General features: G+C 41.9%; 2 protein-coding genes across 2 annotated transcripts; one reads left to right on the forward strand and one right to left on the reverse strand.

Moving 5' to 3' along the window:
* Positions 1–3,837: 3,837 nt before the first annotated feature.
* LOC142100999 (EKC/KEOPS complex subunit LAGE3-like) lies at positions 3,838–7,938 on the forward strand. Its single transcript, XM_075184990.1, has 3 exons — positions 3,838–3,931; positions 5,636–5,764; positions 7,645–7,938. Exons 1-3 carry the CDS (start codon positions 3,906–3,908, stop codon positions 7,760–7,762), a joined length of 273 nt encoding a protein of 90 aa, XP_075041091.1. The 5' UTR covers positions 3,838–3,905; the 3' UTR covers positions 7,763–7,938.
* Positions 7,939–10,556: 2,618 nt separating this feature from the next.
* Positions 10,557–18,333, reverse strand: WDR45 (WD repeat domain 45). The gene is made up of 11 exons (XM_075184989.1): positions 18,237–18,333; positions 18,084–18,154; positions 15,935–16,009; positions 15,748–15,852; positions 15,531–15,627; positions 13,952–14,046; positions 13,090–13,169; positions 12,796–13,004; positions 11,433–11,534; positions 10,938–11,083; positions 10,557–10,856 (listed from the first exon to the last, which is right to left on the reverse strand). Exons 2-11 carry the CDS (start codon positions 18,130–18,132, stop codon positions 10,747–10,749), a joined length of 1,068 nt encoding a protein of 355 aa, XP_075041090.1. The 5' UTR covers positions 18,133–18,154; positions 18,237–18,333; the 3' UTR covers positions 10,557–10,746.
* Positions 18,334–18,401: the final 68 nt, after the last annotated feature.

Genomic DNA, 18,401 nt, shown 5'->3' on the forward strand with positions numbered 1-18,401 from the left:
GAGATTAATTATTGCTCCCAAATTTGGGGACCCATCATATGTGTATTTTACTCAAAACCTGACTTTTACTGTTGTAATCTGGCTAGACCGAAATGCAATATGTAGACTTGACCTCATGTATTCAACTCCCATTGCCCCATAGATTGTAAGCTTGTAAGTAAGGTCTTCTCATCTCTCTGTCTGTTTTACCCCGTTTGTTTATTACTGTGTTTTACCCAATTGTAAAGCACTATAAAAATAAATGTTAAAGATGATATTACAAGACCAGGCAACCACTGTCCCCCCTGTGAGGAGGAGACAGAAAATGGCTCAGGGGCAAATATTTGTAGAGGGGGGTTTCCACACCACGCCACAAGTTGGCGTGACAAGCATGCATGGGGGGCGTGGCTATAATATTAGACAGTGCTTGGCTGCTCTCCAACTCTTCCTATCCCCATAATATACATGGGCAATGCTGCGTGTACTACTGTTAGGTGCACACAGCACTCCCTTTTCAAACCGAGCTGTGTGAAGCGGGAGCAGGGTCCAGCCACCTCAATTATATAGTGCCCCAGGCTTGGAGGGGGTTTCCAGACACTGGGAAACCCCCCCTCAGTTTGTCTATGTGGCTGTAAGTTTCTCCAATAAGGGGAGGAGCTAATTAGCTCCAGATGGTTATGCCCATACTTGTCAACTTTTAAAACCTCCCCTCCATCGCATCACTGTGGCCCTGTCCCCTGCTGTGAAGTAACAAAAATTCATGGCATCGCCTAGCGGGGGTGGGCCTTGATTGTTTTATTAAGCCCCGCCTCCAAGACTCATGAGGATGCCTACTCTTCCGGGAAAGTAGGCAAGGATGCTTATGCCACTTTAAAATAGAAGAGTTAAAACCTGGCCTGTTGAGCAGAGACCCATCCTGACATATTCTGAACATTTGTTTAAGTCTTTCTTACATTCCCTCCCTGATTGGTGCCTTTCCATAACCTTTTTCCAGTTTTATTAGATCTTCATGATGAATCTCTGGTTTGGAAATGCACTAAATAATTGTGGAATCTCACTCACAGGTGTATTTAAAAACAAAACAAAACACTATAATTGGACACAGATGAGCTCCAATGAATGAAGTATGTGACCTCTGGATTGTTTGCACTTTTCAAATTTTTTTTACATTTATTTGTTATTACAGAATATTGAGCATTCAACTTTTAATCCATGATGAAAGAAAATAAAATGTAAAAAAATAAACAATTTTACAGGCACTGCCCCCCTCGTGGATCCGTCATACCCTAAGTGAGAAAATGCCAAAGGTGAATAATTTTTATAGCTACTGTACTCGTGTAAATGCAGAAGGCTGATTTTCCCAGTATGTGCCCTGGAGAGGTCTGATAAAGTCGGAGAGTTAGGGTGGGACCAAGTTCATTGTCAGTGTTCTCCCTATTTTCAGATAAATGAATTAATATATGTTGGTGAGCCCGCTGATTAGGGTGGCCTATATAGTCTTTCGCCTCCTCCTCTTTGTTCCCTGTCCATTCACTTGTATGTTACCGTAGTCAGTTCTGCAAAATGGCCTTAAAATTAATTATTTAAATACAAAATAACAAGGGTTTGTAAATTATCTTGATAAGGGGGGAAACAATTTATTTTAATATATGGTTGGAGTTCCTTTTTAAATCATCATCAGTTATTTATATATCGCCACTAATTCCGCAGCACTGTACAAAGAACTCACTCACATCAGTCTCTGCCCCATTGGAGCTTACAGTCTAAATTCTCTAACAAACACACACAGACTAGGATTAATTTTGAGAGCAGCCAATTAACCTACCAGTATGATTTTGGGGTGCGGGAGGAAACTGGAGCACCTGGAGGAAACCCACACAAACACGGGGAGAACATACAAACTCCACACAGATAAGGCCATGGTTGGGAATCGAACTCATGACCCCAGTGAGGCAGATGTGCTAACCACTGAGCCACTGTGCTGCCCTGTTGTAAATAAATTACAACGTTCAGTTATTTATCACATATAGCATATAAGACATAAGTGATGGTAATATACATATACAGTTCTGTAAATAATATTGTATAAATAGTGGGTTCTGATGTCATTGCTTATCGTAAGTTTTGATGTTATCACTTCATTATTCATTTGGACAACTTGTTTATTATAAGAATAATGTACCTTCTACTGGAAATGATTATGTATAATAAAATATATCTTGTATTTCTGTATCCTGTCTAAGCTCACGTGGCCTTAAGCCTTGTGCCTATATATAGGCACTGAATTCCTTGGTAGCTTTTATAATCCTTAGAATTTACAATAGTGGAACACTTTATCCAATTTATAAAGATGTATTAACCCTCCTGTTCATAAACGTCATGTTACTATGACAAGAAAGACATTGAGAATAACTGAAATAAGAAAATACTCCTGAACAGAAAAGGATTTGTTAGCTGGGATTTTAGACCTGTCCCATAGATTGTAAGCTTGCGAGCAGGGACCTCTCACCTCTCTGTCTGTATATATTACCCAGTATTGTTTTATTAATGTTTGTTCCCAATTGCACTGTAAAGCGCTACGAAAATTTGCTGGCGCTATATAAATGTTGATGATGGGGTCGATGACAGCAGTTTTCCGGATAGCATATAGTTGACATAACCTTATCTGTAAATAGAAAACTTCCAATGCCACTGTGATCATCACTTAAGTAGACAATGGGTTAATCTTTGCGGTATATCCTATTATTATACACTAAGAGGTATATTTACTAAACTGCGGGTTTGAAAAAGTGCAGATGTTGTCTATAGCAACCAATCAGATACTAACTGTAATTTTGTAGAATGTACTAAATAAATGACAGCTAGAATCTGATTGGTTGCTATAAGCAACATCTATACTTTTCCAAACCTGCAGTTTAGTAAATCTAGCCCTAAATAAGAGACACGAGGTCTCTCATTCAGTGTTTTTGGCGCTCCATAAATGTTGTTGCCCTACGCCAGAGTACTCCTAATGGTAGCACCAGATCGGCTGTCCAGCATTCCCTCTGAATGCTCACACGTGTGTTCTCACATTCCTTGTCCATTTTGATAATTCCAACTTGCAGTCACCTATTAATAAACTTGTATGCTAGTAATTAGTGCTGGGGCAGGTTGGGGGAAGGAGGTCCAAATTGTGGGTGCTATTGATCTAATGTTAGGGCCACATCACAGTGATTTGTGGGAACAATCTGACTTTTTGCTTCTGGATCTCCGACAGTCCATAATTGGAGGTGCTGCTAGTTTCTTAGAACAGTGCTACACTTTCTTCAAGGACATACCATAGGCTCATGTAAACCCACATAGATGCACTCTTAGTATATACAAAACATACCACCATTGTATTACAACATGGCTGAGACTGTGCACAGTGTAAAATAACCTTCTGTCACTCTTACAAGTTCTATATAAGCCTTAAAACAAGCGTTTGTTGTAAACTCCAAAATAAATGGAGATGCAAATTAGATAGATATCTAGTTGTAAACTCTAGCGATGTTCTGGCTAAAATGCTATATGCAAACATGATAGCTTGCTAGCAATAATAATCATGATAATGCATTATATATATATATATATATATATATATATATAGACATGTATATATATATATATATATATATATATATATATATATATATATATATATATATATATATATATAAACAGATTCCACTCAGATACTTTCATTATAGTATAGATTTGCCTAGCAATACAGTTGAAAAAGTAGCTGCTACTACTAACAGCCAGCAGGGGGCGCCAAATGATTGGCCACTCCAAGCCGACAATCTGTCTTTGTTACCAAAGATAAGTCCTCCACGCGTTTGACGTAGGATGGCTGGCTACAGTGTTCGTTTCCTCTCTATGGTGCGTGAATACCTTTGCCAACAGTTATGATGGCGGTGCCAGCACTACACTTGTATCCTTTCACATGTTGTCAAGACAGAGGGTTTTCTGGATGACAGAGGTGGCTGTAACGTAAATAGAAACGGGGTGTGCTGTGGTGTCTCCTTAACATTGGTTTAATTCATTCGTTGTGTTGCTCATGTAGCATGTTTATTATTTATGCAGTGTGTGGCATTAACATGTCCAGACCAGGTTTGTCAGATCTGTTTCGGTTCCCCCCCCCTCCCCCCTCCATTTACTTCCCAATTGCAATAGCGTGGATTGAATAAAATACCTGATATGAAAGACATTGCACAAATTCAGCCAAGGTTATTGTATTTACAAAATTAGCTATAAAAGCAGAATCATACTATTATTAACCAGGAAATACAAGCCAGGTTGTTAGGTATAAGTGAACCTAAACTATGTTGTACCCTGGGCAAGGCTGTCTTTAATTATGTACTTTTAAAACGAAAGAGGAGGGCAGACTGTAGCTGCTTAGGGGTTGCTGATTTACACTCCTTTAGGAACTTTAATGCAAAAAATAAAAATGTACAAGAGAAGTTATGTACAGATTTTTAACTAGGTGTAAGGGATGCGTAATTTGATCAGTCACTAATGCGTCTCGCACAGCCCATAAGATCTATATATATTTTAATATTAATATATATATTTTTTAACTCTACTTTTACTTTGGGGAAGGTTTGTGTTGTGTCATAAAAAGGTGGTTGGCAGGATTTTACTGCTGGTTGTGGCTTCCTCTGGAGATGGGAAATATCCTCTCTGCCCCTGCATCCCCATAGCTATAATTCTCACTCTGGCCTCCGGTGGCTTGGCTTTCTATCTATCCCTTGCAAGAGGACTTGCTGGCACATCAATGCGTAGCCACGTCTAGATAGCTCTGATTGAGCTTAGAAATGAAAAGGCAAGAATCAAGTGACACTAACCGTACAGGGGTGCCTAGAGAGAGAGGAAAGGGTTCTCATCACACTGAGGGTGGGGGACAAAATACCACCTCCTGCTGCCGATCACAAACTCCAAATGCAGTGCAGGATGAGGGCACGTCCATATTAAAAATGGTGAATCTGCACTCACATGATTTTATAAGCCCAGGAGGTTCTTCGACACCCAGTGTTCCTCCCTTGCACTTGTTACCCCTCTTTCTTACTGAGACGCATCCCCATGGTAGCTCCTAGTCTGCAAAAGATGAGATTGTAGTCTAGAGTCAACCTATTTCATCTCTGTCCTGGCTGCCTTATCCTTACCACCTCCTTGATGGCTCGATACCAGCGTCAACTCCGGCCCCCTTAGTATGTTTGCATAGCTCTGGTGTTTATTGTTCTGTCTGCTCCCTACTATGTACCCCCCCCTTCTCCCCCTGTATCCCCTGTATCCCCCTACCCTATACTTTAAAATCGTTAAAAAAAATATATAAAAAAAGCTGAGATTGTAGTAGTTATATATCCATATTTATTATCAATGTATTGTTTCAAACAAATGTTTGGATTTAGCGCCACTTTAGAAATGACAGCACACAACATAATATGGGTGAAATCTAGCTTGTGTAGAATAATAATGTCAGATAGATGCCATATATTTATTACTTACATTCAGAGTTGACCAAAAGTTTATCAGTGGTTTGTAGATTTTATGTTCTAGGTATAATGATGTACTGCCAACATACCAATGTTACTGTCTGCACAAAACTGTCCCTAATATTTCCGTAACAACGATATAGCCGGCTTCACGTTCCCTTCCCCTGCTCCAGAGAAGCCCAAATCGCTCACGACACGTTGTGCCCTGACGCAGAGCCCAGGAAAGGAGGAGTAAGCAAGACCTTGAGCGTCACGGACAATATTCTCCATGTGTAAGTTGGACTTTGTTACACCTCTTTCCTCAGCTGAGGTAACCAAAATAACACACTGGCACTTGTTGCCGGGGCTAAAAATGTTGAACACCATGGGATTCATTAAGGAAAGTAAAGCATAAAAAAGGAGTAACTTTTTACCTTGGCAAAACCATGTTGCATTGGAGGGGGAGGTAAAATGGTAACTTATCTGCAAAATAATAAACTAATCTGCACCCCTTGCATTGTAACATGGTTTGACCAGGAGAAGACTTGCTCTTTTTTTTTTATTTTCCTTTCCTTTCCTTAATGAATCAGGCCCCGTGGCTTTAAATAGATGTTGTCACTTAATCCCAGGTTGTCTTCATTTTACAAAGTAAAGTTATTTCCACAGCGTACTGGCAGCTTTTGAGCATGAAAGAGCATAAAAAGCAACACAACCATAGTTTTCCACGCTCCTTTTCAGGGTTGGGTACGGGTTATCGATGAGCACAATTCCGACATCCTTCATCCCTACACTAAAAAACGAAGTAAATACAAACAGACTTACCTGAAAGCCGAAGATGCAGATGTCCAATGGCAACGCAGGCTGACCGGCAGTGATTCCGAATGGACAGCTGTCCGGCACTTGAGTGTGACGTGTGCGCGACTTAGATGAATCTTCATTTAAAGCGGCAATGTGTGGACCCCGCTGGTTAAGTGTTTCAACACTTAGCCTGTGGGGTCCACACAAACAAATGGCTTCTTCACTTTCTCATTCATCCCCATCTACCTGTCCTATTCTCCTTCCTCAGTCACACTCCCTGTCCAGCTGATTGTCAGGATAAGTTGATGTTAGACCCTGATAGCCCACTACACAGCCACTGGTGTCCTTAGTAATTGCCTCACTAGTCCACTGTGCCACTCAAGATGATGAGTAGACCTCGGTAAACAAAACTGTTCCCACTACAAGACCTTGTCCCAGCTGAGCAGCTCCATTCCCACACAGACAGGTAGATGGGGATGAATGAGAAAGTGAAGAAGCCATTTGTTTGAGAGAGAGGTCACTTGGTTTGGTTACTTGCTGCTTGTCTTTTTGTCTGATCATGCGGTTTGTTTGGAAAGAACACGCATTAAAACACAGTCTTTCCTGCCCATCCGGGAGTCTTCACATTGTCTTCCAGTGGCCAAAATGTAACTCTGACACTCACACACAGAACAGCTGTCACTGAGTTCAGTAAGTTCCCCGCCTATCGTTGGTGACTGACATCAATCTTGCAGTCATGGAGATTAGTCCTCCCGTTCACCTGACCACCCCGGCAGCCATTTTTAAGTGACAATCCTTTTCCTGTTTCTGTATAACAGAACTCCAGGAGCACCATACAGCCATTTTTTTCCTGGGGCTCTGGGGAGGGGAGCAGACTAGTAACATATATCAAAATTAGATGGAACGCAAAACCCCAAGTAAATTAGATTTACTCTATTATTGGGTAACTTATTGAATTACACCCAACTGACTTTTCAATTTTGGATGACGTCGTTTATCTTAGTATTATCACTAATTAACTGATTGTGTTGGCAGTCTGTAGAGAACGTTATGTCACACTGCTGTGTAATCCTCTTGCAGAAACAGGCTGGACCTAAGCACCCAACTATTTAAAATTTATAACACAGAGGAAAATGTTAAGGTGAAATGTCACTGATGTATACTGTATCTGTACAATTATGACCAGGCTCCTAGTTAGCACATGGAATTATGAACATGCTGGTACAGATTGTCTATAAATGTTTGCTATGTTGTCATTTATTGGAGGGGTAATACAGGATCAGCGATGTTACTAGTGACTGCGTTCTCACGTATGGTGGTTTTGAGAAGATGGCTGCCTCTATTGTGTGATTCCAGTAATGTTTTGTTTGTGTAGACACTGGCAAGCGGATGAAGCCCGTATCCTGCGAGTATCTGTCAGCTCGTTCCTGGATCACCTCTCCCTTGTGGTACAGACGATGGACAGATTTGGACCTCCTGTAGCTGACCCCTGATTACAGGCTCTTCTGCTGGGTTATATATTCTGTGAGATCGAAACCTGCTGGTCAGCAGACAGTATCACAGTCTGTAGAACTGGAATGGATCATTCTTACCTTGTTCTAGACCCCAAGCTCTGTACCACTGTTTGTTTTTCCTGTAGATTTTATATAAAATAAATACATTTCTTATAGATGGTACTTCCTGCCTGGTATTATTTGGCCTTTGCACTTTTTTTTTTTTTTTTCAAAACATTTTTATTGAAGACATTCAGACAGGCCTTTGCATTTTAATGTTATACTATAGTTAACATACATTCTCACAGATGATGTTTCACCTTTGTCTCTTCCCTCTATTATTATTTCATTATTAAGAAAGAATAGAGTCCACGGCGTTCCGCTTTAATCAGCAAACACCTTGTGGTCTTTGATCTGCTAGTTTTGGGTGTTTATTGAACTGCGGAGGCTGAACCAGGTTATGTTGTAGATTACAGATTGTGTAAAAACCCTTATTGTAATTAGGAGCGGGATCTTTGGTTGGAATAAAGCCATCTGCACACAGCTGTTTCTATATTTGTCTTCCCTCAGTTGTATTGTTTGATATGGGAATGTAGGAGACAGATACTGACACTTAGATCATTGATCTCTATGGAGTAGAGCTACTGTACACCGATCTCTAGGTAGAAGAACTACTGTACACACCGATCTCTAGGTAGAAGAACTACTGTACACACCGATCTCTAGGTAGAAGAACTACTGTACACACCGATCTCTAGGTAGAAGAACTACTGTACACACCGATCTCTATGGAGTAGAAGAGCTACTGTACACACCGATCTCTATGGAGTAGAAGAGCTACTGTACACACCGGTCTCTATGGAGTAGAAGAGCTACTGTACACACCGGTCTCTATGGAGTAGAAGAGCTACTGTACACACCAATCTCTAGGTAGAAGAGCTACTGTACACACCAATCTCTAGGTAGAAGAGCTACTGTACACACCGATCTCTATGGAGTAGAAGAGCTGCTGTACACACCGGTCTCTATGGAGTAGAAGAGCTACTGTACACACCGATCTCTAGGTAGAAGAGCTACTGTACACACCGGTCTCTGTGGAGTAGAAGAGCTACTGTACACACCGATCTCTATGGAGTAGAAGAGCTACTGTACACACCGATCTCTATGGAGTAGAAGAGCTACTGTACACACCGATCTCTGTGGAGTAGAAGAGCTACTGTACACACCGATCTCTGTGGAGTAGAAGAGCTACTGTACACACTGATCTCTATGGAGTAGAAGAGCTACTGTACACACCAATCTCTATGGAGTAGAAGAGCTACTGTACACACCGGCCTCTATGGAGTAGAAGAGCTACTGTACACACCAATCTCTATGGAGTAGAAGAGCTACTGTACTCACTGGCACTTAGACAGATGATCAGCTGGGGCAGATGTACCATGGTCACCTGTCTGACATCTGCTTCTGTGCACAACGTCTCCTCTGTTCTCCATGTGGAAAGATGGAACAGAGGGAAGGCGGAAATAAAAGCAGCTGTGTGTCCGAGGAATGTTTTAGGAAAGCTGCTCACAGAGACCACCATGGGAGGAGGAAGGTTACTATGGAAGACAGCTGCTGTACATAAACTGCAGACAGTGCTGTGACTTGTATGCGTTTTTTATTTTCCCTTTGTGTTTGTCTTATGTAACTATTAAGGGCTGAATATATAAACGTGTCGCTGGTTAGTCCGCTTGCAGAAGTCCTCATTCAGTGCACCTGCCATTGTTTGCCTTCTCTTCCCATCATCATCACTTTATCTCCTCTGAGAGCTCTTGTCAGTCCTATTGAGGTGTAATAATACTCCTATAATAGCTTGGGGTGTGGCTTAGTGGAATGTTATATTTTTTTTACATCACTGGGGATGTTCGGAAAGGACCAGACATGGGCCAGCAACAAAGAGGTAGCAGATACAACTGCTTGAATTTGATCATAGCCTGTGCATATGTAGGGACATAATAAATAAAGATATGTCTAATATATAGACGTTACGTGAACGCTCACTTTCTACAATGGAGTTTTCATATTCATTTTCTTTTGGACTATTATAATTATCCTTAATCTATATAGCTCCATCTTATGAGAATATTTACTCATTTACAACAGCCCATGTCCCAGTGGAGATAAATTCTCCACACTAAACTCCCTATTACCAGAAGCCAGTGAACCCACCAGTGTGTGTGGACTGTAGGAGGAAACCCACGTGACCACCACTATAGCTCATATTGGCCTCAGTTCATCTGTGTCCTTGAGAGCAACTCAACTTAGATGCTACACAAGTCATTTCCAGCCATATAATTGTGATTACTTGCATAAAATAGATTGAAGTACCTGTAAATGTTTCAATGAGTCTTACTATATCTGCAATTGGCAAGTGCAAATAAAAAAGAGGGGTGCTGCCATTTAAGCTGGGAGATATCTAGAAAGAGAGGCTACTGTAACCCAAACATTTGTTTTCAATTTCTAAACTGTACTAGAAAACGGCAGACTCTGATTGGTTACTATGGGCAAAGCTACCATTTGTGCACTGTTCCTTGTAAAAGAGTTTACATAAATGTGACCTTACTTTCTACTGACGGGTGTATAGCTGCAGAATCTACTTGCTTTCCAGTGTGGGAGTAATCCTGGTGTCAAGTAACAAGCAAGTGAAAGAGTAAAAGAAGATACTTTATAATTTGATAAATGCACAATGAATGATCTACTTTGTACCTAGTTACCATTAAATACACAGGCGTGTTCTATTACAACACTTGTCTGGTCTCTTTAAACTCATTTATTACTATCAAACTTTAAGATGAATACATACAATCAGTGGCATCCTATATACATTAATAATACTGCATGAACACAGCATTCGTGTTCCAATGTCCATAAAATCCCCTTAGACGATGTAATACACAGTGTCCTCGGACCCTGTGTCCTCAACATACAGCCGCATCAAGAACGGCTTAAAAAATGTCATCATCGCAGATGTCCAGATAGACATCAAAAGCCTCCCGGTTACAGTTCCCTTCTGGGGTGAAGACGTATTTGTGAAAGGTTCCGTCCACGCAGACCGCTGTGAATGAGAAAGCAGCGTTATATACATACACTGGTGGAGTCTGAGGCTGGGGGCTTGTGAGGCAGGTAATGGTCTCACCTATGACAGAGTTGACGTTTTTAGAGGTGTTTTTGCCAAATGCGCAGATACAGGCAGACTCTGCCGGTACCGTGAAACTGGCTAAACTCCACTGCGAATCCACGTACTGGCCGATCATAGGACCCACCTTACCAACCCGTGCCAAGCTGAGAAAGGACAAGACATCGGTTTAGTACAAAATATTAACGAGCCACAATAATAATAGATACTCACAGATATTCCTTGGAAATCTACATATAAGTGGAGACCCAAGTGTATTTAGTTTGCTGTGGCTATATAGCTTTAATTATGTCTGAATCATAAGGTATTCAATTATAAAAACTAAATAAATCTTTAACTATAGTTCCCTGTCATATACCGTCTCCTGCCCTGTCTTGCAAGTGTGCGATGTTCTGTTAAGCCTTGTTTAGCAGTTTATCCTGCAGAATAAATGGTTATCCCTCAGCACTGTACACAGTAAGCGCTGACACTGCCTGTGCGTGATCCGCTACCTACGCAGAGCGGCGGTTCAGCTTGGTGTCCTTCAGGGCGAAGATATGTACCGTTCCTTTATCACTGGAACTACACAGGAAGGAGCTGTCATGGCTGAAACTGATGCTGAAATAAAAACAGAAGGAATCTGGATGTTAAAAAAATACATTTTAATAATGAAATTCAATTATGATTTTAAATGTATCGGGAATCAACGTAATAAAATGAAAATGTCAGGTTAATATTTTACTGTTTTATTGATTTCATTGCACCTTGTACAACATGTATTTGGTAATATATTTCATTCCATTCATTCAATTAATTAACCTGGCTCATGGTCATTAATCTACTTAATGATAACACAGCTATTTGTTAGCAGCACAGTTAAAAGTAACAGAGACTGAAGGAGAGGTTACCGAGATAACAGGGCTTCAAGGTTAAATCTGGCAATGCCAGAGTGATCCAGTCTTTCAGCAATATAAAGTTATATATATATAAATATAAAGTCTCAGCTGAACGCACAGAAAAAAAAGTAAAGTATTCAGTGACTGTCACCTGTTAATAATTCCACCAACAAAGCAAATTACTTTTGTGCAAAATCTTATCACAAACACAACATACACAACCCCTCCCCTCCCCTCCCCTCCCAAGAGAGATGTGCGTAAACACAAATATAAATGATACAGAATTTTGATGAGTGTTCCGTAACAACTGATATGTTGTATGATTATATGATATATCGACTCCACCTTAAAAACATTGCCAGAATACGCCCTATTCTTACTCCGCAGAGCTGTACAGAGAACTCGCTCACATCAGTCCCTGCCCCATTGGAGCTTACAGTCCAAATTCCCTAATTAACCTACTAGTATGTTTTTTGGAGTGTGGGAGGAAACCGAAACACCCGGAGGAAACCCACGCAAACACAGGGAGAACATACAAACTCCTCACAGGCCATGGTTGGGAATTGAACTCATGACCCCAGTGCTGAGAGGCAGAAGTGCTAACCACTACGCCACCGTGCTGCCCAAAACCCATCTTTTTTTTCCCCGATAACACTAACTATTTACACTAATATAACCTCACAACTATCCCAATCTCCACTCTGAACCACATTTGCTCCTCTTGTTTCAGCTGTGCTCACTTCTACTTATAATGTAAGCTCTCTAATGAGCAGGGTCCTCTATCCTTTGTTTTCATTTCTGCATTTATTTTGTCTGCTTTGTATGTCCCTGTCTTATGTATGTCCTGTTTTCCTTACTGTACAGCGCTGCGGAGCCCTGGTACCGTACAAATTTATGATAATAACTGATAGTATAACTATCCCTCTGCACCAGCCATTTCAGACGTATTTATTTGTATTTTGTGCCTTCTCTAAAACACTTACCAGTATAAAGTGGCTGGGTCTGTACCACGCCGCAGTTCTACCAGCTGCTCCCGCGTCTGGGTGTCAAATAGCCGTATTAAAGTGCCTTTGCGTGAGGCAGAAGCGACCAGAGTCCCCTGCTGGTTGACGGCCAGGCAGCCCAGTTCACTCTGATGGGCGTTTATCGTGAATGGGGCGGATGAGCTGCCAGGCTTGGCGTTGCACAAATCCTACAGGCAGAGTGAGCGCTTAGATTTGTAATATACCCCGATCTTTCCCTCCCTGTAAAAAGCACTTTAATTAAATGAAACGTACCACTAGCTGCAGGCTGCCACATTTATGCCCTGGGAAAACTAGCAACTGCTTCTCCATACTGGGGCACATATCACACAGGCCTGGGGAGATTAATAACAGATTAGTAGAATGGATATGGCATACTTTCACCAATAAACTGATTTATTGACATACAATGCTAAAATATCACAGTATGGCAGATGACTACTGGAAACATCCTCAGTCGTTACACAGAATGGTGTGTGCTGACAATTATTATTATCCATTGTGACTGTATATTCCCATCACTCCCTGCCCTGGTGGCGTTTACAATACAATTCCCTACCACAGTGGCACACGCTGCAGTCAATTTAGTCAGGAACCAATAAAACTACCAGTTTGTTTTTGGATGGCGACATGAAACCAGAGCACCTGGAGGAAAAACACAGGGGGACCAAGAGGAATTTTGGGCCCCAGCTCTTATTAGTGACCCTTCCATAGGTGTCGAAGGGGGGGTGGCTGTACCAGGTTGGTGACTCCTCCCACTATACAGCCAGGGCCCCCAGGAATTCCTGGGCTCTGGTACTTTGTACCTGCTCCCCCTCCCCCCTCTTGGCTCCGCTGCAAACATAAACATGGGGAGGAAAGGGGCATATGAACTCCAAACAGCTCTCTAGTCAGAATCTAACCCAGGGCCGGCAGACAATGTTTCTTGGAGGATAATGCCAGGTACATGTACACACCAGTTTATTAGTGACCCCCCCCCCCCCTTGCTCTGCGGATAACAAGCAAGTTTGGTTGCACCTTAGCACGGTGATAATCTGGTTCATCCTCCGTAGTCAACAATAATCTGTATAAAAGCAAGGCGCATTTTGCCCACAGCGATACGTTAGGAAGCTGTTACCTTTGGGGTTGTCTCGGGTGTCAAACTCAAAGAGCTTAGTTGGATTGTCAGGGAACGAGTAGACATAAATCCGATTTTTAAGTACGATGACAATTCTGTAACAGGAAACGTAATTCTGTCAGGAAGATGAGAATTGTACCATTCAGCACCTCACACTTCCTCTTTTCTACAGGTTTCCCACCCATGTTTTGTGCTACTAATTTACAGACTGCTGGATAACCAACTCTCTAGATATGCTGGAAGCATCGCCTTGTTACAAATACCCTGTGACAGAGGCATACTGATATATTTCACAGAATACCTCCTCCGGGATTTTTTCCTGAGCATCTATATAGTTCTACAAATAATTGCTGACAAAACTTCCAGCTTATTTGCACAACTCACTGGCATATGGCCATAGAAATTGATGTTTAAAAACTCCAGTCTGCAGATGTCCAACTTAACGGAACAAAAACTCTAAAATACAAGGGCCTTACATAAAAAGCTAATGATAAAATCTACAGGCGCACATATGAAAGTGGTCATACCATGACAGAACTGGAGGTATTTTACAATGTAGTTACATTTGTTAAGCAGCTGAGTACAAGCTATTGCTCTCTATTGTCAGGCTGAGGATAGGATGACAATACTTCTATGGGGTTGTGACTTTGCACACTCCATAGAGATCTATGGACACTGCCGGTCCTGAGTGCGTACACACTGCAGAACTGGGGCCACGTTGTTCCATCGTAGAACGAGATTTTTAGTTCTGTTTAAAAAGCCCGATCTGAACAGATGAGCTCCTGAAACTTGTACATATAGATTTGTGATTGTTCTTATTCTTCTATATAAGCCAAATTGTACTTTGGGTTCAGTGGTGCTTTAAGCGGCCCTGGAACATCAGGCTGGACAATTTGTTCATTTTCAAACACATTGCTCCAACTTAATTGCATAGTTACCAATCGCCCTGAGCTTGGAACCCACGATTGGTACAGTTTAACCAACCACATAGGTAGACAATCAGAACCTGACCACACCTGACCCTCCTGTGATCTGCGCAAACTAGTTAAGCCCGTCCATGTATCAGCAGCATGATTCCGCCTTCAGATTACTTTTGGCTTCTAAGTTTCCTACTGCAGCGTTTCCTAGATTCTGTCTGTCCTTTCTGACATATTTTACATCATCAGTAAATAATGCCCCAAATACAACACAACTGTATTGTGCTCTCTGCATGGAGTACAATAGTATCCCAAGGAAGCAAAAATAAAATTATCTGGCCAATGATCAGGGCCAGCACGTGCCCTAATCAGCTCCCCCCCCCTTCCCTGTCGGAAAACCAACCCTAAATGTCACTCATTCAAGTCTTTTAGGTGCCCCAAAACCCTGGCGCCCTAGATTGACCCAATGGTAGCACCGGCCCTACCGATTATATAAATACATAGTAAACACTAGAAAGAAAAAAAAAAAAAGTTAAAGTTGTAAGAGGGTATATAGCAGTCAATAAATTAAAATAAACTGAAGGCAAAAAAAAACAGCTAAATATTCCTTGGACCCAGGAGCACCATCTTAACAAGGTAGTAAACCCTGTACAAATACTCACTTGTCAGATCTTAGGCGTACACTGAGCACGGGTTTAGTAAATGTAAATTCCAGAACCAGCTTATCTTTTCCATCACGTGAATCATCCCAGATCAGCACTAGACAAAGAATAAAGATATTTAAACTCTCTTCCTGCGCCACCTAACATTTTGGTTTGTCAGAGTGTGAAAGGACAATAATTACAATGGAGACCAATGAAAGGGTGTAAAATGTTATACCTGATATATCGGAGAATTTGGGATTACTCCCACCTCCAACTAGTGCCAGCAGATTACATCTGTGCAGCATTTCTACCTGTCCGACACTGCCCACCTGCTCCAGGTCTAAGAGAGAAGGAACACAGTTAGTACTGGTTAGTAGAACGATCAGACCTCTCCCCCCCTGAACGGAGTCTGCGTTCCTCACCAAGGTGACCTTTCTCCATCAGTGGTTCAATGTTAAAGATTCTCACTCCAGTCTCCATTGCACAGCAAAAGCAGTCTAAAACACAAAAAAGCATGCAGACCTATAGCATACATCATTTATTGTTTTCACTGTCAGAATCACTGATCATTGGATATATTGATTGATAGATTGAAATAACGAATACATTGGTAGAGTTATGAATCAGTCTGCCAGAAGCAGATTACAAAGCTACTTTTAGTTTTTGAACACAGTTTACACCAAACTTCCCTACTCCCCAAGTGTTCATATTATTTACTGAAGTCCAGTTCCCCTTATCTTTCAAATAGTCCATCTTTGATAGATAATTTCCTCTAGTGACTTAAAATTTTCTGATTGGCTCCTAAAATTGTAATATCGCTCATCCTGTGTATTACTTATCCAATATAGTAGTGCTTAATCATGTTTCTTGGTGTTTGGCAAGTTGTTTTTGTTTGTTTTTTGTTTTTTTTATATAATACTTTGCATAAAGAAGTCTGCTGAGGGACCTTCCTTCTTTCTTGTCCCCTACCTCCTTCTCTCTCGTCCCATACCTGATGAGCGCGCTTAATCCAATAAGTTGATTTCCCATATTCTGGCTGCGGCAAACTCTCTGATAACTAATCATTGGAAGAATCCCAATTCCCCTCCCTGCTGGCCCTTCGAAACTATGGTTGGCATATTGCAAGTATGGAGGGTATCACCTACTATCTTCATGACAAATCGCACAAGTTTGACCGTATCTGGGCCCCTTGGTACCTTAGGAAAAGCCGTAGCTGCCTATAGGCTTCTGCTCCTCCCCATGTTCCGGGAGAAAATGGACCTGCACATGATTTAGACCCCGAGCCACCTCTGGATTCTTCAGGCTGGATCCTGCACTTCCCGGGTAAGCGCCGTCATATTGATGGCTTTTGTTTCACATGCAGTTGGTGGCCCCCCGTTCACATGTGCTTGCTGTTTGAATTCACTGCACCCCCCCTCTTCCTTCACACCCCCCCTTCACTCTCTCTTGCCCCCCCCCCCTCTTCTTACTCTCCTTCGATCATAAAATAACAAGCATAGGAGGAAACGTCTTATGTGTAACTGTTAATTGTAGCTGATATTTCTTATTTCCTCACAATATAAAGAGTTTTAAAAAAAAGTCTGCTGAGGTACATGCTGGTACTCACGGAAGTGTAAAAAACAGTGTTATAACAAATAATAATCTCTGCACTAATCACCTCATTCCACGCCAGAATTAAAGACTTCTTCCGTGCTGCCCCCTTTCACTAGAACGACCTCCCTCGCAACATCCATCTGTCCCCTAATCTAAACAGCTTCACACGGGCACTCAAAACCCATCTGTTCCACAAAGCCTACCAACCATCCAACTAACATTCTCCATCCTTCTTTTCCTCCTCCCTCTTTCCTGTTCACGCTCCTCACTCCACTGTCTCCTCTCGTGTCTGCTGTCTGTTTCCCCTCCCTTTAGTATGTAAGCTCTTACGAGCAGGACCCTCTTGCCTCCTGTCTCTCTACCATTTATTCTTCTCCAACGTCACTGTACTTGCTATGCTTGGAGCTATTGGAGTCTTGGTTTTACTCGCCTCCTCCTGTACTGTTGTACCCTGTATGGTCCACTGTTCTTTTGCATATTGTATGGCGCTGCGGAAACCTTATGGCGTCATATAAATAAACAATGATAAGAATAATAATAACAAATCTGAAACGTCTTTATTTGGCCATTTCAAATATTGGGAGGTATAGCTTCTGATGTAGAATTTATAGAGAATTCTTTTGGCTGTAAAATTAGAATGACACAGGGAAGCATCTGAGAACATGACATACACATCGCATATAGTACGAGTCTCACAACTAGAGTTTTGTGTTTTTTTGTAAGGATAAACATAGAGCACTGTTTTGTGAGGGACCATGATGGCGGTGTGTACATCATACATTACTAGTGTGTATAGTAAATAGATCAGAAGTCAGCAACCTCTGGCTCTCCAGCAGCTGTGGAACTATAAGTCCCAGCATGCCCTGCTGGTATTCTATGTAGTTCCACACCAGAGGTTGTCTAATCTGTGGGCTGGAGGAGTATAGTTACGATGGCTGGGATGGTGCATGACCCTGTGCCAACCATACTGTCACTCACTCTGATCCTGGTTGAACCGCAGCCCGTTGACACCGCGTTGCTGCGTCATGGCTCCGCCTGGAGTACCCCAGCTGTAAAGAGAGCAGTATGATGACATCACAGTGACGTAAGACACAGCCCCCCGGTCCCCCTCTAGCCCACATCCCGGATTACCTGGGTCTCCGGTGACAGCTGATGTGTTGTTGTCACGGTGCTTCCGTGTTTACATGTTACACTGTGTCATACGCCGGATGTGACGTAATACACTGGCGGAATGGTAGACCAGCGCCATGTCTACTAAGGGCAGCGGCACCGTGCGCCACCATTTTATGTACTGGC

The sequence above is a fragment of the Mixophyes fleayi genome, chromosome 9 (assembly GCF_038048845.1).
Source record: "Mixophyes fleayi isolate aMixFle1 chromosome 9, aMixFle1.hap1, whole genome shotgun sequence".
Classification (NCBI taxonomy): domain Eukaryota; kingdom Metazoa; phylum Chordata; class Amphibia; order Anura; family Limnodynastidae; genus Mixophyes; species Mixophyes fleayi.

What these genes read in the sequence shown, in the direction of transcription:
- LOC142100999 (XM_075184990.1), top strand. Translation starts at nt 3,906, where the DNA reads ATGATGGCGGTGCCAGCACTACACTT. An exon ending in GCGGTGCCAGCACTACACTT is followed by an intron (nt 3,932 to 5,635) that starts GTATCCTTTCAC and finishes ACAACGATATAG; the next exon opens with CCGGCTTCACGTTCCCTTCC. An exon ending in ACGGACAATATTCTCCATGT is followed by an intron (nt 5,765 to 7,644) that starts GTAAGTTGGACT and finishes TTGTTTGTGTAG; the next exon opens with ACACTGGCAAGCGGATGAAG.
- WDR45 (XM_075184989.1), bottom strand. Translation starts at nt 18,132, where the DNA reads ATGACGCAGCAACGCGGTGTCAACGGGCTGCGGTTCAACCAGGATCAG. An exon ending in GATGGAGAAAGGTCACCTTG is followed by an intron (nt 15,853 to 15,934) that starts GTGAGGAACGCA and finishes CTTCTCTCTTAG; the next exon opens with ACCTGGAGCAGGTGGGCAGT. An exon ending in AAGCTGAACCGCCGCTCTGC is followed by an intron (nt 11,084 to 11,432) that starts GTAGGTAGCGGA and finishes GTCCTTTCTCAG; the next exon opens with CTTGGCACGGGTTGGTAAGG.